The sequence below is a fragment of the Neolamprologus multifasciatus genome, chromosome 10 (assembly GCF_963576455.1).
Source record: "Neolamprologus multifasciatus chromosome 10, fNeoMul1.2, whole genome shotgun sequence".
NCBI lineage: Eukaryota > Metazoa > Chordata > Actinopteri > Cichliformes > Cichlidae > Neolamprologus > Neolamprologus multifasciatus.
Genome location: NC_140448.1, coordinates 14,779,161 through 14,800,968, shown reverse-complemented (window position 1 = coordinate 14,800,968; position 21,808 = coordinate 14,779,161). Strand labels below are relative to the sequence as shown.

Here is a 21,808-nt window from a genome sequence, read left to right as displayed (position 1 = left end):
TGGAAATGAAATTATAAGATCATCTTTTTAGTGTTTGTTTACTGCCCTTCAGTTCTACTACTGACTTTTAACATCCAAACACGTGTGTTATTCATCTTCATTGTAGTCCCCGTCAATAAGCCTTACGTCCTGATGAGTGATACTTCTCCAGTGGAAGGATCTTCAATGTGGATGCGCTGCAATGTGGAAAATGGGACTGAACCGATCTGGTATGTGTGGCAACGTGAAACCGGCAGTGAAGACGTCACAACATTTGCACAGGGCAACAACAGCATTATCAACGTCACCAACGTCAACCGCAACCACACCGGCTGGTACCTCTGTGTTGCCAGCAACAATATCAACAGCCAGACATCAGATCGCGTATGGCTGGACACCATCTGTAAGTATTGAAGCTGAGGTAGGGAATCACTGGACAAAAGAAAAAACAACCAAAATCATGATATTTTGGTCAATGGCTTATCTTTTCTGATCAGACTGAGTGAATAATTTTTGGCATTATAGCTGCTTTACAACAAATGACCGCCACAGTTGGTGACCTAATGGCAACAGGATGCAGTAATTTTGTGTGTGATCCTACATGGATCACATGATAAAACTTTTCATTGTACCCTGGTTTGAATTTTAGCTCTTAACAACATTTTCTTGCTCTGCTTTCAGCATAAGTTGTTTGTTTCTTGTATATCTTACATGCACTGCTACGTTTTCTCATCAGTTGGCCCAGATGTTCCTCAAATAGATGTGACTCCACCTCGTACAGTAAAGCAGGCCTACACAGCTCTGGAGACGGAGGCTGTTTCTTTGCTGTGTCAGGCCCAGTCCAATCCAGCCAGTCAGTACGTCTGGTTCTACAACAACTCGCAGGTCTACACCGGGCAGAAGTTCACCATCACCAAGATCCTCCGTGTGGATGCTGGCGACTACACCTGTTTGGCACAGAACACCTACCTCAACACGCGCACCAAAAAAACCATCAGCATGACAGTCTACTGTGAGTGTGACCTCTGACCTCTAACCATTATGATCATTTCACTTTCAATTAAACCTCTCCTGTAATGCAGAAATCCTCATAGGTTCCTTTGTTTTAATTCATTCTTGGCTGTGGGGATGAACAGTCTGGGGATGACGTCTGACTCAGATACTAATTAAAGATGTCAATAAGAAATAACAAGAAGCAGAAGTGCCACACCTCAGTTTCTACAAAGATAGACCATGCTCCATGTTTATTGGACAAATATGGTAGAGAAATATAATGGCCACTTCATTGCTATAGCCCACTCCAAGGCGACTCCTAACCCATTTTAACGTGTTTTGTGTTGGTCAAATATGAGACAAGCCTTTGTTATCCTTTTTGGTCAGGAGTGGTTTTCTCCTTGGAGCTCTTCATTGGATGCCATTTTTGCCTAGTCTCTTTGCTGTTGTTAAATCATGAAATCTGACCTTGACTGAGGAAAGTGAAGCCTTGATTTCTTTAGATGTTTTTCTGGGTTCTTTTGTGACTTTCTGGATGAGTTGTTGATGCACTACTGGAGTAATTTTGGTAGGCCTGCTACATCTGGTAAGTTTCATAACTGTTCCAAGTTTTGATTTGTTATTTGTGGATAACTCGCTGGAATCCGAAAGATTTCGAAGTAGCTTTGTAACCCTTTCCAGACAGATAGATGTCAGTGACTTTGTTTCTCATCTGTTCTTGAGTTTCTTTAGAACTTTGATGTGTTGCTTTCTGAGATTTATTTTAGCCTACTTCACTTTGTCAGACAGATTCCAGTAAAGCAGCTTCTGGTTCTGTCAGTAATCAGGCCTGGGTGTTGCTCATGAACCTGAACTCAGCTTCCCAAAATATGTGTATATAATCAAATAATTTTATAACTTACTCATGCCCAACATTATAAATACACGACATCTTTCCTGGGCCTTGATTTGACCATACTTTACACATCATTACCTTGTTACCTCTATCATATCCCCCACAGACCCCCCTGATGGCTCCCCGTCCTGTTCTGTGGAGCCGGCTCTGAATCACACCTCTCTGAGGCTGCTGTGCTCCTGGCCTGGTGGATTCCCCTCACCTTCCCTCCACTGGACTGGAGACCTGATACAAGATCAGTCCAACACAGCCCAGCAAACAAGTTCAGCCTCCAGCACTACCATCATGCTGCCCTCTGGAGGCCTGACTTCTAGTAACAGCTTTTTCACTTGCCTGGGCTCCCATCCTGCCCTGAAACAATCGACACAGTGCAGCACACGCACACGTGAGTGCAGCAATGTCAACAAACAGTAAAAGATAAGTTAGTGGCAGTTTTGTGATCATGTATCTGAACATGTTTATATCTCTCCTCTCCTTCATCAGATATTCCCCCTGCAGAGCCACTGTGTTTTGCTTATGTGACTAATGACAAACAGTACTTGATGCTGTCCTGCTCCTGGGAGGGAGGGGCCCCGAAAGCCTTGGTGTGGTGGGAGGGCCCTGAAGGTCAGAGCAAAGGTGGGGAACAAACCTTCAACATCCTGATCCTCCACTATGGCACAGCTCGCAGTGGGAAACCTTACACCTGCCACGCTAAACACCCACTTCTGGTCGAAACCAAGACCTGCAGACTCACACTGGGTCAGTGCACATTCTCACTGTACAACAAATAGCAGATATAAATTGTTAAATAATTAGTCTGTACATTGTCACACGTAGAGGCACCAGTGCTGCAGACACAGCGCAGAGTCGTGTCTGTGTACGAGGGGAGCGACGTTCAGCTTACCTGCAGTCTGAGAGCCAACTACCTTCCTGTCAATGAAATCACCTGGTTTAATAATCAGGGTGTTGGTGTGCAAGACACCTCAAAGTACATGCTTCTGAGAACGTCTGCATGGGCCAATCTGACTGTGAGAGACACAGATGAAACTCAAGACAGCGGCGAGTACAGGTGCTCCACTTCCAACGCAGTGGGAGGAACCGAAATCAATATCACTTTAGTCATCAAGAGTAAGGACCTGTTTTATTTTTCTGATCTTTTTTGGGCTTGTTGAATAATTTCCCTGTTGAGAACTATATTACATTCCTTGAGTCTGTACAGCATATGAATCTCAGTCAGCTTAGAATAAAGATGTGAAGCGAGAGGGAAATGTGTGGACTTCTTCTCCTGATTTTTTCCAGTTAAAAACACCTTAAATCAGATTTCAATACACCAAAGAATTACATGGAAAACTCAATTCTTTCACTTTTTACTTTTGTGCAGTTCAGACAATGCTTTCACTGTCTAAATTCAGCCAAGGGGTTAATATCTCCAGTTTAATATATTAGTAATAGAAGTATTACTTAAAAGTAATTAGTAGTCTGGGAATTGACTACACATTATTTAATGGAAATCCACACATTAATTGATTAGATATACAAACTGGATTGATGTCATATCGAAGTCATATTTATTTATGTTTGCTTTATGTGTGTATAAGAGTACCCCATGCCACCCAATGCAACCCTGGTCAGAGTGATGTACACCAGCCGACAGCGTAATGAGGTGGAGCTGGAGTGGGTGGTGGAGAAAGAGGAAGCAGGAAGTTGGACAGGTTTCTTCTTGGAGCACCAATGGTTGTCTGAGCGTCCACGAAGGAAAGGAAGCGGGAATGACTCTTCAAGTGAGCGGGTGGAGGAGAAAGTTAGTCCCATAGTCTGGTACCGTAACATCCTCCAGGATCCAGCTGTCAGGATTTATACAGTGGGGAGCCTGACCCCAACGGTTACCTACCAGTTTCGCATCATACCGGTGAACCACCGCACTATGGGGCACCCTTCTACTCCAAAGAAACCAGGTACAGGAAATGCGAGACATATGAGACCTCTGGCAAAAAACTGGGCAAAGTGGGTGGGGGGCTTCAACAAAAATGTATTAATATTTATCTGAAAAATTAACCCACAATACTCTAGTTCAACAGAGTTTACATTAATGGGGAACCTAGTAGTCATTCCTATTATGGGATAACGGTACGGTGAACGCTTATCACTTTGCAGATGTGTTTTCACAGAGCTCAGCTCCTTTGCAATGTTTAACTCTGATGTGTTTTAGTGGAACCACGCAACAATTTGTACCCCGCTGTGATTGGAGCAGCTATCGGTGGGATGATTGCAGCCATTGTCACTGTTCTGCTGCTCATGTTCATCCTCCGTAACTGCAGCATCAATCCTCGTGAGTCCTCCACACACGACCACCACCAGCATCCTGCTGACCTATGCATAAAGCAACATTATGCAGCTTTAATACTCTGTATCTTCCCCCAGGACTCCATGACTTGCTGTTTGGCTTGTAAGTATATGTGTATCTGTTGCAACCTTCACCCGGCACTTTATTAGGTACACACTGGTAGTATTGAGTTGGACCATCTTTTGCTTTCCAATCTGTCTGAATTCTCTGTGATATTTTCTGACCTGAACAGTTTCTGTTATGTTTCAGTCTTGTTTCCAGAACAAAACGGCTACATGTTAATCAGAAGTTATTGTAGGTAACCTCTGCTTGTACAGCTTACAAGGGATAACCTCGGGAAAACACAGAATGTATTCTAATGATCATCAAACCATGTCTTTATTGATCATTACTGAGGTGTCAAAACTTGTTATTAAAGGTACTCGAGAGATGTTCAAGGGGTAACAAGTTAAGTAAGGTCTTGAAAACATCATCCAGTGCTTTTTAGTTCAATTCAGTCCAATTCTATTTTATTTATACAGCACCAAATAACAACAACAGTTGCCTCGAGTAGCTTTATATTGTAAAGTAAAGAACTTACAATAATAGAGAGAAAACCCCAAAATCAAATGACCCCTATGAGCAATCACTTGGCTACAAGGGCAAGAAAAAAACTTCCTAACAGTAAGAAACATCCAAAAGAAATTGACTCAAGTTGGGGGTGTTTCTACAGCTTATAGAGGTCACCTGCCCCATCATGTCAAGTCCTCCAGGGGAAAAACAAGGCATTCTGTACTCAGCAGATATATAATTTCTTCAGTTTTTTCTAGTCCTGTGCCATCATTTTCTTCCAAATTGTACAAAACGCCACCGTCAAGAGATGCCTGAATGGAGCTCTTCATCCTGCATTTGTAAATATTAGTGAGTCTTTTCTGCTTATACTTTTATCTGTCAGCTGATTCAAAACACTGCAGCAAGAGTAATAACAAGGACTGGAAAGAACGAGCCTGAATAATCAGGTTCTATTATATTCTAAATACCTTTTTGTACTATATCATCCCAATAGAGGGCTTCAAGCTCCGTTTCAAGGCTTATTTCTGATTCTGAGAATTTCTAGAATCAGCAGGCGAACTCCTGCTCTACCTCACTTTTGATTAAGATTGCAGTAAATAAAGCAACCCTCAAGCAGCTCTTAGTTATGTTGCTACAGCCTGTGTTTATGTGCCGCTCTTGGATAGCAGGAATGTTTGCTTTCTCTTTTCTCTTTCCCCTCCACCCCTACAACCACTCAAGACAGATGGCTGCTCTTCCCTAAGCCTGCTTCTGTCAGAGGTTTCTTCCTGGTAAAAGAAAGTTCTTGCTCCCAACTATTGAGGGTTTATATTGCAATATAAAGTTCAACAAGACAATTGATGTCAATACCTGCAAATGGTGGGCCCACTGGTGGGTGGTCCCATGAGGCTATTTAGTAAAGGTTTCATAGTATTCACAGTATTACTTATTTTTAAATAAGTAAACTTGGTAATGGACCATCTGAACTTGAGATTGTTCATTCTAGCATTTATTCCCAGTTACTTGCATAGTACGGACTAATAATTTATTTTTTTATTTTTTTAAAAAAGACTCACCTCAGATCCCTGCACATTCAGTATTTTTTACATGTGAACTTGTTTTTGTAATGTATATATACACAGTATAAGTCTAACAAAAAGAGGCCCTTTGAAAAAAAAGAGGTCGACATCAAGAGACGATGAGCTGCTTCTGAAGTTTCTAAGCAGGAAAGGGGAACTGATACTCAGGGTTCATGCAGTTCTCAAGAGAAGGGAGCAGCAAGGAAAATTTCATGGTTTGATGCAGCAGTTGAAACTGCAACATGGACAGTTTTGTACATATTTCAGGATGTCAGTGGGGCAGTTTGAGTTCGAGTTAGCAGAGATGGGACCAGATCTGAGGAGGCAGAGAAATCATTTTAGAGGCGATTGACCCAAAGCAGTCAGTTTTGAGCTTAAAAGCGGACTTGTTGCCAAAAGCATTAATCTGACTGGCAAGATCTGTTTATTCTTTACTGAAAAATTAGAAAAATCGAGCTTGTTCCAAAAAGACAAATGCAGAATATTCATCATGTGAAATTAACGGCTGTGAACAACTTTAGTAAGACAGGCGAGTCCAAAAACTATTTGGACTAACGCAGGAAACATTAGCATGAATTTTACTAGTTAGGTTTGTAAAGGCCTTTAGACACAGAGGCAACACTCATATATTTTCCCCTTTTGGACATCTACTCTTTGCCTTTAATCATTAGCTTGACATTGTATCCTACTGTTTCTCAGCTGCTTCTACTAAAATGAAAACATAAGCTTTAAGCGGGTCAGCTCTAACTCACACTTATAGCCACAAATGCAGCAGGGCTTTGGCAGGTATGGCAAAAACCTGTTTATGCACAGGTAATGACCCCTTCAACAATAAGGTGAACAGGTGTACCTAATGAAGTGGCTGGTGACTGGTAATGAAACATTTCCAGTTCGCAGCGCTGATGGTAACTAATTATCTATTAGTAATGCCTTTTCATTCTTGATGACTGCAGGCAGCACAGCCAGTCGCAGGAAAACATCAACTTCCCAGAGGATGAAGTGTTTGGTGGGTCAGAGGGAGCAACTGGTGGATCATCCAGTCCAGGAAAGTTGAATAGACACATTTATAGATTCATAGTCTCGAGTCCAGATTAAATTATTTTCTATTTTTAATTAATAAAAAAAAAAATCCAATAGGTTCTATTTTATGGATTTTGTTGTTGTTGTTGTTATGTGATTGTTTTATGACTTTATGTTTTAGCAATAATCAATGCCAGCACTCTTAGTACTCATCTATCCATCTGAATGGATGCAAATGATGAATTGGACTAAACTTCATTTTCTAACAGATATTTGCTCATTTTTCCCTCATTATGAGCTTTGTTGAAAAAAACTAAAGTCTTTGATGTTTGTCTTTTTCCAGGTCCAGCAACGGCTTTACCCCAAGCAGCTTCAACCCTCACCTCCTCACCCATGAGTGCCACCCCCATCCCCATCACCACTAGCCAAGCCCCTCGCTCTGGAGACGATAACAAGCCAGTCAGCGCCACCATCACCGTCAAGGCGACGGGCTCATAGTCACACGCCCCTCTTTCAGCTGTAATTCACATGTAACTATTTTTGTTGACAGTTTGCTTTTGAGCTCTTTTAAAATACCGTAAAAATTTACGAGTTCCCCACATCGACTTTTCACTGCAAAGCTCACAGTCATGCATGTTCGACACAGTAAATTAAATGTTATACAGAAAACTCTGACCAGCCTACTGTAGTTTTTTTATTTATAAAATAGCCATCTTAGCCACATGTTTTGAGAAGCCCCTGCAGCTTCTTCATTCACAGTCAGAGGCTTGAATTTATAACTGGGCCTACCTTTCATCTAAAAATGAAGTGAAATCTTTGTTAACCTTCTGTGTGTGCGAGAGTGTGACAGAAAGAGTTAGATGAGTTGTATGTTTGTTTGTTTTTTTTTACCTTAAAGTATTACACTGGAAATATCCTGTATACTTATATAAGGATGAACTATTTAGTGTAGATGAGTATCCGGTCGATCTACGTCCCTACCCTCACCTATGGCCACGAGCTGTGGGTAGTGACCAAAAGAACAAGATCGCGGATACAAGCGGCAGAAATGAGCTTCCTCCGAAGGGTGGCTGGCCTCTCCCTTAGAGATAGGGTGAGAAGTTCGGCCATCCGGGAGGGGCTCAGAGTAGAGCCGCTGCTGCTCCACATCGAAAGGAGCCAGCTGAGGTGGTTCGGGCATCTGACAAGGATGCCCCCTGGACGCCTCCTGGGTGAGGTGTTCCGGGCATGTCCCACCGGGAGGAGGCCCCGGGGCAGACCCAGGACACGCTGGAGGGATTATATCTCTTGGCTGGCCTGGGAACGCCTTGGTGTTCCCCCGGATAAGCTGGAGGAGGTGGCTGGGGAGAGGGAGGTCTGGGCCTCTCTGCTTAGGCTGCTGCCCCCGCGACCCGGCCTCGGAGGAAGCGGATGAAGATGGATGGATGGATGGATGGATGGATGGATGGAGTTTGTATCAAAGTGCCAGATCCTTTTTTTCTAATAAGGTGAATGTAGCGACTTCCACAGTCGCTAGAGGCCGGGGATGGAGCCCGCCTATTTGCCTGACGCGCTGTCAAGTTTACGCAATAATGCGAAAGGTGGAATTGTTTTCTTGTTTATTAAAGTGTTTACAGAGTAATGTCATCTCGCGATTTGGACTCTTACAACGTCACAGGCTCTAATATAACAAGACGAAACATGTTGTGCAGCGGTCAACAAAAACTATGGCTACCCAGCCCTCCTCTCTGTCAAAATCAAAACCAGTGAATGACAGACTGACAACGCCCTCTTAATGTCACCGCTAGCACCCACGTGACTCCCATTACACATCACTGGGTTTTCATTTGTTTTGGTTGTTATGGTGATCATCAAAAAATTCAATACATTTAATTATGGCTCCTACAGTGAAATCAATCAATCCACAGTGATGAAACAAGGTGTGAAATGTGACTGACAGCAACAATACTGTAGTTGGGGCAAATAAATATATAATTTTAAATTCATATATTCAGAATTGAACCACAGGGTGAGTCCATCCATCCATCCATCTTCTGCTTATCCAATTCAGCGTCACCACTCAGGACATAGTGTGCTTCATCGACCAATTAGAAACAACTCCTCCAGTCTGCATGTTGAAGCATCCTTGAGTTGCCCCCAGTGTGTCTATTCAAGTGTGAATGTGTATTTGTGAAAGAAATCCTAGTTTCAGACACTAGAAAATGTCACTTTATAAGGCACATCTCTCATTCAGATCAGTGGATATGTGCATTTTTACACCAATAGCTTCTAATTACCTGAAAAAATTCTGTGATTCACCTTTGGAGTTCTTGTAGATGTTTTCTGCATCAAATGATGTTAGGGTGATTTGGATAGGATGGCCAGTGCTGGACTCACTGACAGTAGTTTGAAATTTAGGCCAATTTTAGATGATTTCAGTGATTTCCCCTAAAGTAAAATGATTGATCTAAAAAAAATCTTTTTAAAACCTCTTTTTTAAGCCTTTATTCTGATGCCTTACAGATCTCGGCATAGTCACACTGCACACTACAGTAGCAAAGAGAACATTGTAGATATCAGGTGATGTTACTGGAGACGATCAAAGAAGATTAAGTGTTTGTAGTCCACATACATAAAAAAAACAGCATTTTTTTTTATTGAGACTTACTACCCGTTTCGTATCATTCTACATAAATTTGGTCATATTTGGTCAAGACTGAAGCTTTACACACAATATCTTTTATAGCTGTATCAAAAGGTGTTCATTACTGGGAATGACTCGACAACATGGTGGCAAGAACATCTTGAATGGCTCTATACATAAATCATGTAACATCTTTCAAAATGCTGAATTCTGTGTTTAGAGTGCTAAAAAAAGACAAAGCAAACCGATTGGAAGCCACCATAAATGTATAGGTAACAGAAAGATTACAACCAATTAGACACTGTATAATTTGTTTATGAACATGTATGTGGATCAAAATTGAAATTCTTTTTGGGAAAACATGGGCACCTTTTCCTTGGACCAAAGAGAAAAGGAACCATCTTTTTTCAGTGCTTATCTTCTTTTCTTTTCTTCTTTAAAAAAAATTATTTGTTGTTTGATGTGTGGACATGCTGCAAATCAATTTCCCACTGGGGACAATAAAGTCACTGACCACTGACTCAGCTGAAAAGCCTGCGTCTCTGATGGCATGGTGTCTACAAACTTGGCTGCTGAAAAAGTACCATCAATTCTGAGAGGTGTATACAGGTTTTAGAGCAACATATGTTCCATCCAGGTGACATCTTTTTCAGGGAAGGCCCGAATATTTCAATAAAACAATGACAAACCGCATACTGCATCTACTGCAGCAACATGTCTTTGTAAGTAGAAACGTCTAGATGTGAAAACATTTGAAGTATCATCAAGCAGCTATATCCACAAAACTCCAGCAGCTGCTCTCCTCAGCTCCCAGGTGTTTACAGACTGTTGTCAGAAGAAGAGGGGATGCTACACAGTGGTAAACATGACACTGTCCCAACTTTTCTTGTCTATATGCTAAATATAATACAAAAACAAAACAAGCCAACAAATAGAAAAGAGCTCTTAGCCAAATTGTTGTAGTGAAAGGCTGCATCTGATTTGAGAAATTATGATTCTGAACGGCACATTTCTGTGCCTGAGAACCAGTCAGTCAGTATTGAGAGCTAAAATTCAATCTCATCAGTTCTCACCAAAACTATCTATAATAATAACAAATAATAATGATATTTGAGGAATTAATTGCACGGGACTATAGACGCCTTAATTTCCCTCAATAAATCTCACGCTGGGATAAAGCTGCATTTTAACATTTGATTAGTTTTCCCTAAATAAGGGAGTAATCTGATGTATTCCAGCATTCTGTTTGTCTGCCAAGTGAGGGAAACTGATCTGCGCCCTGCATTCATTCATGACAAACGTCTCACATTACATACTCATGGCTCCACCAAGCAGTCTATTCTGCTCTTGTATAAACATAAACACATGCTGAAAATTGTTAAAATTACTGAATAAAAGTGTTCGATGGACAGACTGTGCATTCTTGCAGTCCACTGTAAAGTGGAGATTACATTTTTAAATGTTAGCATGTAATGAGAGCATGCTGTGAGGCAGCATGACGGTGAAATACTGAATACTTTTACTGAATAATTTTAATCCCACTGGTAGAGTTTACTCTGCTCCTTGGATTCTCATAAAACCTTTGAAATCTGAAGCCTTTAATCTCATAAGTCACCCAAGATGACTGCACATTACAAATGCAGTTTAATCGTACTCTGACTGCATAAATGTTTTTGCAGAGCTCTCCACCTATATATTTTTGTCTTGTATATATTTATACATTTACATATATAGAGAGAGAAATTTTATATATGTTTATGACATTCCAGAGATCTGAAATTTGTATGAAATTCCAGTGTAGAGGATTGTGGTATTAAGTCCGCAAATGACAGATTCAGCTGCAACTGTGACTGCATTAGTTAATGTGCAGGTGTGTGTGTGTGTGTGAAAGGCCAGCCCATCCACTTACGTGGCTTTCTTGTATAATAGATGGTCTCGGTGTCAGTGTGTTATTCTAACCCAGCAGAAGAAAGAAAGAAGGATAGAGGGATAGAGAGAAAGGAAAACACATTAATAATTGAGCCTAAATCAGTTTACTGACCCTCCGTCCCTTCCTACTCTCAGTCGAATGCACTGGAATCTCCAAGAAGACCTACAGATCAGAGAGTACGAAAGACGGAACATCAGGCATCTGAAGGAGGGCTGTAATGATCAGTTAGGCTTCACCTTTTGATCTTTTCCACATTTTTTTGGAGTAAAGAGGTTGTTGGACTCGGGATCATCATGATACCATGGTGGCTCCACTGCTAGGACTGGCCATTCTATATCTAACTACCAGTCTGGTCACTTTGGGGTCAAACGGTAAGAGTTTTCCAGTGTCTGTGGATTCATTTAAACCCCTACTTTTTAAACATCCTTTATAAAAGCAAATTAAGAGAAGTGAATTCTTCAAGATCTGGAATGTTGTTGCAAAAATGTAGGATTTGAATACTTGCATGTCATACATTTACATTTTCTGAAAGCACATATCAGTATGTAGACTGTATAAATAATGCAAAGTATTCAATATAACATTTCAAAATTCGCCAAGAACATATATTTGGCATTTCTGTAATCAAATTTGGGGTGAGCAGCAAATACACTGATGCATCTAAAGTTATTTGGTTCTTACAGATTTAAATGACAGGTCACAGGGCACTGTAGATAACAAGCAGAAAGGCTATGTTAGCAAAAGCTGTTTTAGAACCTGCATGTGGAAATTAAGAAAAAGAAATGCCTGGAATCACTTGTAACAAGGTTACACTGCCTCTGAGACTCACTGTGTAATCAATCCTGTGACCGAACACCGACGAGGTAAACAACACCAGCGTCTCCTGTTCCTTTACACTCATATCTTTGTATCCTTTCCCAACTCCAGCCCTGCAGATCAACCCCAATGGAGAGGTTGTGTACAAGGACACCCAGATGTATGAGGTGGTGTACCAGGACGCCAGTGTGTATGGGGTAGTGGGCAAAGCCGTGATCCTGGAGTGTGGTCCCTCTGTACCTGACATGTACATATGGAGCTTCACCAAGCCTGGTACTGAAGGCATAAAAGCTGTGGTGTATAATGTGGGACGAGGACCGAAGATTCAGAAGCTGGCTGAGACGCTGGGACAGCTGACTGTCATCTCAAACAGTGCAGGTATAAGCATTGAGAAGCTGCCTCTGGCTGCACAAGGCTTATTCACCTGCCAGGCTTTCTATGACATAGAGAAAGAGCCCAAAGTCTACTACTACTACGTGCATCTCATTGTCCGAGGTAAGACTTCCTGCTGTCACGAATGCTACAAATCTTTAGTCAGTTTATAGCTGAAACAGTGGCGCTGCAAGAGACTGACATTCAGTCTTGTTGCCCAATTTCTCCAACAATCTTATATATTCCAAAATAGGACAGTAGACTTGTTGTGTTTACTTGGGTGTATTATCCTAAATTATTATACAGTGTATCCAAATGACTGTAGTGAGTCATTACTATCCCTGTTGCCATGTGCATTGGAGAGAAAGAGGAAGAGATGGAACACTGCAGAAAAATAAAAATCTGTAGCTATTTCTCTCTTTTTTTGTCCTTTATCATCTAAGAAACTCTACTGTTCAGCATGTGCTGCTTTGTCTTTTGATTATTTGTTGGTCTTTTGAACAGAGCATTTTAAAACTTTATGAAAAAAAAGTTTCTTTACTTTATTTGGCAAAGACAATTTAGATTATAAAAGTCTAAAACACAATTCCCTATAATCAGGAGATTATAGCTTTGTATTAAGGTTGGTCATAGAGGGACCATAGACTGCATACAAAGATGAATACAGGCACTACAGATTATTTCGAGCTTGTTTTTTCAAGCCCACAAAATAGGAATTTTAGGATAAGGGGGTTGAGGCCCAGCTTATGCAAACTAGCTTGTTTGGCAAGTGCCTCCATAAACTGTATTGAGGTTTTGCAGACAGGTGACCACTAACCACACCAGATAGACAAACACAAAAAACTACAAGCAACTGTGGCACTCTGACAGCAACCAAAGCAATCACACAGAGAGTTTTGGTGTAGCACTTTCTTTGCAACCAGATTCCACAAGTGAGAGTGAGCAACCTCCAGGAAACATCGCCAACCAGCCAAGAAATATGTTTGAGAAGCTCATTAAGTGCAATATGGTAGACATGAAAGAACTATTGCTAAACATTCATTCACTTCGACTGGAGCACAGACTCTAGAAAAGCTGTTAGATTAAATACCTAAAAGGAAACATTATTTTGTCAAATGACTGCAGTAAAAATGCTAAATGCTAACAGTGGTGAGCTCCTGTTTTGTAATCGAAATTAGCATATATAAAGGCAGGAGAAAGTAAAAAATTAGCCATAGCAAACAAATTATACCTAGCCTTTGTAGGGCCCCTTTTGACACTGGTCTCATGTTCAATCTCCAATGTTGCTGCTTGTGGGAACTTGCAGCTTTGTTCTGTTTGTAAAATGATCTTTCTAGTTACTGAACACTGTGTTTCTTCGTCGCTAATGCAGTCCCCGTCACTAAGCCTTACCTCTCGCTGAGCGAAGTATCTCCAGTGGAAGGATCTACAATGTGGATGCGCTGCAATTTGGAAAATGGGACTGGACCGATCCAGTACGTGTGGCAACATGAAACCCGCAGTGGTAACATCACGATCATCGCACAGGGCGGCAGCAGTGTTATGAATGTGACCGACGTCAACCGCAACCACACCGGCTGGTACCGCTGTGTGGCCAGCAACGCAGTTAACAGTGAAAGCTCCAACCGCTTGTGGCTGGACACCATCTGTAAGTTGAGGAAGTTGGATCAATATGGAGATTTTTGTAAAACTTTTTTTTTAAAAGAAGCAAAAAGAATAAGACAGTGGTTTAAGTTACAGTCTTAAAGAAACAGAAATTGGTATGACTTTGATATTTTCTGTCTAATTTAAACTTGTCTTTGGCATTTTCTGTGTGAGTAATCAGTAAATTACAGGTAAACTGTGCATCATCAGCATTTGTCACTCTCAGAGAAAATGTCATCTTGTGAAACTAAACTAACTTGGATGAAACATTTTGTTATGAGTCAGCTTTTGTGGACAATTTTTTAAATGAAGCAGAAGGTCCATCACATTAAATTTCACAGCAATGATTTTTCTCCTCAGTCGGCCCGGACATTCCTCAGATAAACGTAACTCCGTACAGTATAACAGAGCGGGGTTACTCGGCTTTGGAGAGAGAGACTGTTTCTTTGCTGTGCCAGGCCCAGTCCAATCCAGCCAGTCAGTATGTCTGGTTCTACAACAACTCACAGGTCTACAGCGGGCCGCAGCTCACCATCACCAAGATCCTCCGCATGCACACTGGCGACTACGCCTGCTTGGCTCTGAATACCTACCTTAACACCCGCTCCAAAAAAACCATCAGCCTGACCGTCTACTGTGAGTGTGACCTCTGATCTCTGATCATGCTATTAAGCATCTTACTCCTCTGTCAATTCCTGCACTCTACCCTAACGTCTATTGTTCTCTCTTGTTACTGCAAGGAGTGTAAAAGAGTCAAATGTGATCAAACTGTTCAGATTTGACATTTTCAGTACAATACTATCAACGGCTTAAACTCCTAAGACCCAAACTCTTCCATGACATGCATTTTTAATTTCTCTTTGATATTTGGGCATATTGGGACCCGATGAATGTATAAACAAAGAATTACCAGAATTTTTTTTTTTTTACCCGATTTTTGTTCCTAAGAAAAAGAGAGCCACATATGAGGATATTCATTTTTAATTTTAATAAAACAGAGGCAGTATAATGTCCTCATAAGTGGGTATCAGGCCCTTCTAGAGCAAAATTAAGTATTTTGGTCTAGACAACCCAAAATGTGATGTCCACATATGTGGATGCCAGGTCCTAGGAGATTAAACATCTTTGATTTTCACACAGGATCTCTGACCTAGAAACATCTCCCTGATCATTTCACTTAATGCAGAATCCTTTTCAGTTTCTTTTTCTGAATGTCTTCTGACTCCATTCAGCACATTCATCTGATATACTTATTTCAAAAGCTTAAACAACTCACACACACACACACACACACACAGCAGATAATGGAAAGCTTGCTGACCTGTTCTCCTGTTTGGACCATCTTCGAAGTTGATGGGACTCTCTGGCAGGTATCTCACTGTGATGTCACAATCATGGCAAGCACGTCATTCACTCTCCCTTTTTTTGTTTTTGCACACGTCTTATGTTTTTGCTATTTGCTAAGATTACATTTTCAGAAGAACTCCACCACCAACAAAAGAAAAAAACTGCAAAATCATAACAACATATCTCTTCTTCGATAATTTTTGTATAGTTATTTTAACCAAACATCCTTAACAATGTAGCAATAATCAAAAAAAAAAAGAAAGAAAAAAGGTTCTGGGCCCTGATGACGTCAGTTTACTCCACTCGGCACATCATTACCTTGTTACCTCTATCATATCCCCCACAGACCCCCCTGATGGCTCCCCGTCCTGTTCTGTGGAGCCGGCTCTGAATCACACCTCTCTGAGGCTGCTGTGCTCCTGGCCTGGTGGATTCCCCTCACCTTCCCTCCACTGGACTGGAGAACTGATACAAGATCAGTCCAACATAGCCCAGCTAACAAGTTCAGCCTCCAGCACTACCATCATGCTGCCCTCTGGAGGCCTGACTTCTAGTAACAGCTTTTTCACTTGCCTGGGCTCCCATCCTGCCCTGAAACAATCGACACAGTGCAGCACACGCACACGTGAGTGCAGCAATGTCAACAAACAGTAAAAGATAAGTTAGAGGCAGTTTTGTGATCATGTATCTGAACATGTTTATATCTCTCCTCTCCTTCATCAGATATTCCCCCTGCAGAGCCACTGTGTTTTGCTTCTGTGACTAAAGACAAACAGTACTTGATGCTGTCCTGCTCCTGGGAGGGAGGGGCCCCGAAAGCCTTGGTGTGGTGGGAGGGCCCCGAAGGTCAGAGCAAAGGTGGAGAACAAACCTTCAACATCCTGATCCTCCACTATGGCACAGCTCGCAGTGGGAAACCTTACACCTGCCACGCTAAACACCCACTTCTGGTCGAAACCAAGACCTGCAGACTCACACTGGGTCAGTGCACATTCTCACTGTACAACAAATAGCAGATATAAATTGTTAAATAATTAGTCTGTACATTGTCACACGTAGAGGCACCAGTGCTGCAGACACAGCGCAGAGTCGTGTCTGTGTACGAGGGGCGCGACGTTCAGCTTACCTGCAGTCTGAGAGCCAACTACCTTCCTGTCAATGAAATCACCTGGTTTAATAATCAGGGTGTCGGTGTCCAAGATACCTCAAAGTACATGCTTCTGAGAACGTCTGCATGGGCCAATCTGACTGTGAGAGACACAGATGAAACTCAAGACAGCGGCGAGTACAGGTGCTCCACTTCCAACGCAGTGGGAGGAACCGAAATCAATATCACTTTAGTCATCAAGAGTAAGAATTAGTAATCTATGTTTAATTCTAAATTACTTTCTTGCTGAGTGTAAGATCAGAATACTATAACACCTCTGATGTTTGTACAATTATTGTCCATAAAGTTACAGTCAGCATGAAAGTCGATATATAGCTATATAAAAAGTTACAAGTGGTCATCACAAAGAAGTCATACAGATGGGGACATTTCTGTTTGTGTTATCTCTGTAGAGAACCCCATGCCACCCAATGCAACCCTGGTCAGAGTGATGTACACCAGTCGACAGCGTAATGAGGTGGAGCTGGAGTGGGTGGTGGAGAACCAGGAAGCAGGAGGTTGGACAGGTTTCTTCCTGGAGCACCGATGGATGTCTGAGCGACCACAAAGGAAAGGAAGTGGGAATGAGGAGAAAGTTGGTCCCGTAGACTGGTACCGTAACATCCTCCAGGATCCAGCTGTCAGGATTTATACAGTGGGGAGCCTGACGCCAACGGTTACCTACCAGTTTCGCATCATACCGGTGAACCACCGCACTGTGGGACACCCTTCTGCTGCAAAGACACCAGGTACAGGAAATGTGAGACATATGAGACTTTTAGCAAAGAGATGGGCATTTTCGGCTTGTTAAGCTTAAATAAAAAGAGGCAAGATCACAAAGATGATGTAATATAACATGTAAGATATAATATGTTATCATATGTAATATAGATGATGCATATATAGATGTAATAATAACTTTACTGTTCTGAAAGGTGTGTTCAGTTTCAAACTTCTCCATTAACATGACATAAAACATGATCATGATGAGCTCTAAAAGTAGATAAGACCCCAATTAAACAAATGATACAAACATATTAATGATCAGTTCTTTGCTGAGGAAGATGATCCAATCCAACTGTGACTGACAAAGGTATGTGAAACATTGCTTTCTGTACAGACCTAACATTATGCAGAAGTAACTGCAGCTTAAACATTGGTCTGGCATACAAGAAATTGGCTTAAAGTTGGGACTTTGACTTTACCCATTAAAAGAAAATTTGCATTAAATCAATTTGTGATCGAACAGGATCCTCATCTTGCTGCAACACCCAACTTTCTTCTGACAGGCGGGAACGAAGTGATCTCTTTTCTCCAAACACGCAATTTACAATTAAAATACAATTAAAATACAGTTAAACCAAGCATCTATTTTGTTCTCACACAGTGGGCCAAATATTACACCAACAGGACTCTTATGTGCTGTGGACAGAGTTCTTTTTGAACAGCCAAGCACACCATGATTGCTTATTTACTCATGAATGTGAAAGAGGGCTTTATTACACAACATGCTTTGATGTTCAACCACTTCGATGGAGGATAACAAAGACTTATTAAAAAGGATCTACCTAGGTGGTAGATAATATTTTTGTGTCATTTGCTTAACTGTGTTGTCTTTTTTTACACTCGTGTTAAAATCAGATGATGCTCCAGGTTATTTTTATACAGGAATATAAAAAATTCTTTCAAGCAGCATTGCTAATTATGAGATACAATCTTTAATGTTGTGTTATGATTAATGTGTCTAACTGTGGTGTTTTTTTTGTTTGTGTTTTGTTATCCACTCAGGTGAAAGACTCAAACAAAAACACATGCAAACAATGACACATACCTCATGCTTACACACCTTTCCCTCACTTCCTTGTTACTTTCTTCTTTTCTGTCCTCCTGATCTTCCCTCGAATTCATCCTGTGTGATAAATGTGCCACTTTGTATTATATTATTGCAGGAAACTGTTCTGAATAAGCCATTTGTTTTATTTAGGTTGCAGAGAAACCTGTGCGGTTATGGTCAGATTTTCATACACTCATCATTGGCATGAATGTAATTTTGGGTTTCAGCAATTTCTTTGATTTTTCTTTTTATAGGCTTGTATGATGGTGCAGCATATGTCTTTATTACAGATGTAATAAAGAATTATTACATCTGAGGGCACTCCCTGGATTGACTAATACTCACAACAACAGGAAAGTCCAAGAAATTCAGTGAAGAGATTTGCAGTTCGGAAAGTCTCTTAGAGCCATTTCTAAAACAGATTCTAAAATCATTGGTTCAAACAAGAGTGCATAAGTACAAGTTATTCTGATGTGCCTCCACTTTGCCAAGGACGCAAAGAAAACCCAAACGGTCACCCTCAGATCAGAGGAAATTGGTTATGATGTTCAGGAACAACCCAGCAACCAACAAGGCTCAAGCCTCCCATTAACTAGAAACTGCTGGAACACCAGTATCACTGTCCACACTAAAGTGAACTATTTGACCACAATGACTAAGAGCCATGTTTGGAGGAGTAAAGGTGAGACTTTCAAAGCTAAGAGCACTGTGCCAGGCGTCAAGCATGGTGGTGGTAGCATCATACTGTGGGGCTGTGTTGCTGCCGATGGCACTGGCACATAAAGTTCATAAAGTGGGTGGAATAGTAAAGAAGGAGGACTACCTCCAAATTCTTTGTTTTCATCATTAATCAGCAGCTACATGGTTGAAAATGCAGATGAAACAGGCTAACACAGGCTAATTTCTATCCTCTGTTGAAAAAAAGAAAATTGTGCACCCAATTCTTGTTTTTTTAGTCATTAAAGATGTATGCTGTACAATCCTTCCACCCTGAAAAAAGAGCAGTTCAAATAAATCATTAAAACCCTTAATTTATCATGAGATTCATGCCCCTGATGAGTAGATGTAAACATCTGACTAGAACTGTAACATGGTAGGATGGTTCAGTGGTTTTCAACCCTTGTATGAATGAATGAATGAATCCACGTTGTTCTGTTCAACAGAGCTCCTTTTAAAGAAGAACCTAAGCAACATTTATTATTACAGGATAATAGTAAAGTGATGTTTTCAAATCATGACATACACTGACCTGGGTTGAGAACCACTTGAGCTCCTGGATGTAGCTGCGGTGTTCTGACAGATATGAACTTTTTTGCAATCTGTAACTATGATGTGTTGCAGCTGAACCACGCTACAATGTGTACCCTGCTGTGATTGGAGCGGCTATTGGTGGAATGCTCTTTGCAGCCATTCTTACGGTTCTGCTGCTCGTGTACATAATCCGCAACCGCAACAACAACCCTCGTGAGTCCACCGCACATGAGCACCAATATCCTGCTGATCTGTTTAAAATCACTGTGATGTTAATGTTGTCTTCTTTCCACCAGGACTACATGACTTGTTATTTGGCAGGTGAGTATCTAGATATATGTCTATAAAACCAAGAATTAATGATTTCCTGTTTGCAGTTATTGCTACAGACATGGCGTTTTAACATTTCCTGCTTCCAGGCAGCACAGCCAGTCAAGGGAAAACATTAACTTCCCAGAGGATGAAGTGGTCAGCACGTCAGAGGGAGGAATAGAGGAGATTGGTGGATCATCGAGCCTAGGCAAGATGAGCTACCCTAAGTGACCATACACCTATAAACACACATATAGACCCATATAGGATGTTGCTGATGGCCCACATGGAAGTGACGGAAATATCTCTAAGCAGATGTTTCAACCGTCAGCAGGCCTAAAAATAGTAATGCACATCTGTCTTATCTGCTGAACTTTGATGTTTTGCAGGTCCAGCCATGGCTTTACCACGGGCATCTTCACCCCTCACTTCTTCACCTATGAGTGCCACCCTAACAACCACCAGCCAAGCCCCTCCCTCTGGAGATGATAATGAGCCAGTCAGCGTCACCATCACCGTCAAGGCGACAGGCTCATAGTCATATATCCAACCTATTCAGCTGGAAAAGCACAAAACCCTTGAGCTATCTCCCATTTCTTCATATTTTGCTTCCAAGGAGACAGCAATACATCTTCAGGCTTTCTGATGGGTTTTTCTTTGGACATTGGCTGCTTTTTCACTCATTTTCAGTCCAGTCCTTGTACCTGAGCATTTTCACATTAATGTTTTTAACACTGATAAGAAAGCTCACTGTTGTGTCACATGTGGCATTAAACACAGCAAAGAGTTAGTTTGAAATCATGTCTTTGGGCACCCTGTTAATATCAGATTTTCATGAAAACATTATTTGTTCATATTTCTTTATTTCAATCTGAAAAAACCCCCCCCACAGAGGACAAAAGAAGTGGCAGGCCTAAAGGCTATTTACAGCAAATGAACAGTATGTGAAAGTCGTGTCCATGAACAAATCCAACAAAGACCTGAAATGGGACCAAAAGATCAGACTTGATCAGAAATGTGTCATCTGACGCGTGGCTGTCAAAAAGCCATTGTTAAAGAAAGAAAACTGGGAGAATAGACTGAGGTATGCCAAAATACACAAGAACTGGACTGAAAATCAGTGGTAACAGTTCTTATGGAGTCACGAATCCAAATTTGTCATGTTTTACTGAAATTGTCATCTATACATACAGGGGAGGTCAGGAGAGAGGTACAACAGTGCGGGTCTACAGCCATCTGTAAAACACCATGGAAGCTCTGTCATGGTTGCAGCAGCATTTCAGCCTGTGGTGTTGGAGCTTTTCAAAACTGACGAAATTATGATGAGCAAAGTACTACTGTTTTGATCCAACATGCAACATCATCTGTAAACCATCTCACTGGCAACAACTTTTCAGAAGGATAATGATCCCAAACACACTGCCAGTATAATAAAATACATAAACAGAAAAAACACACAGTGGAACACGAATTGGCTTCCCCAGACCTGTATCTTTATATTATTGAAGCAGTGTGGGATCATGTTGACAGATATCCGAATAAAAAGCAGCCAACATATAAGGAAGAGGTTTGAATGTCCTTCAAGAAGCCTGGAGAACCATTCCTGAAGACTACTTAGCCTTGAAAGTTCAGGCTGCGTTGAAGAATAAAGGTGGTCATACCAAATATTGACTTGTTAGAATTGCCTTATACTCTATATTTCTATTTAT

General features: G+C 41.2%; 1 protein-coding gene and 1 long non-coding RNA gene across 2 annotated transcripts; one reads left to right on the top strand and one right to left on the bottom strand.

Annotated features, from left to right (window-relative positions):
* The first annotated feature begins 132 nt into the window (after window positions 1-132).
* Window positions 133-21,644, top strand: vsig10l2 (V-set and immunoglobulin domain containing 10 like 2). Its single transcript, XM_085174378.1, has 13 exons — window positions 133-382; window positions 716-991; window positions 1,974-2,252; window positions 2,351-2,608; window positions 13,937-14,212; window positions 14,569-14,844; window positions 15,902-16,180; window positions 16,279-16,536; window positions 16,615-16,905; window positions 17,116-17,451; window positions 19,878-20,000; window positions 20,084-20,108; window positions 20,207-21,644. Exons 1-13 carry the CDS (start codon window positions 133-135, stop codon window positions 20,328-20,330), a joined length of 3,051 nt encoding a protein of 1,016 aa, XP_085030504.1. The 3' UTR covers window positions 20,331-21,644.
* Window positions 296-14,065, bottom strand: LOC146509847 (uncharacterized). The gene is made up of 3 exons (XR_014876414.1): window positions 13,957-14,065; window positions 691-11,538; window positions 296-411 (listed from the first exon to the last, which is right to left on the bottom strand). It is a non-coding gene; the product is annotated as an uncharacterized LOC146509847 (long non-coding RNA).
* Window positions 21,645-21,808: the final 164 nt, after the last annotated feature.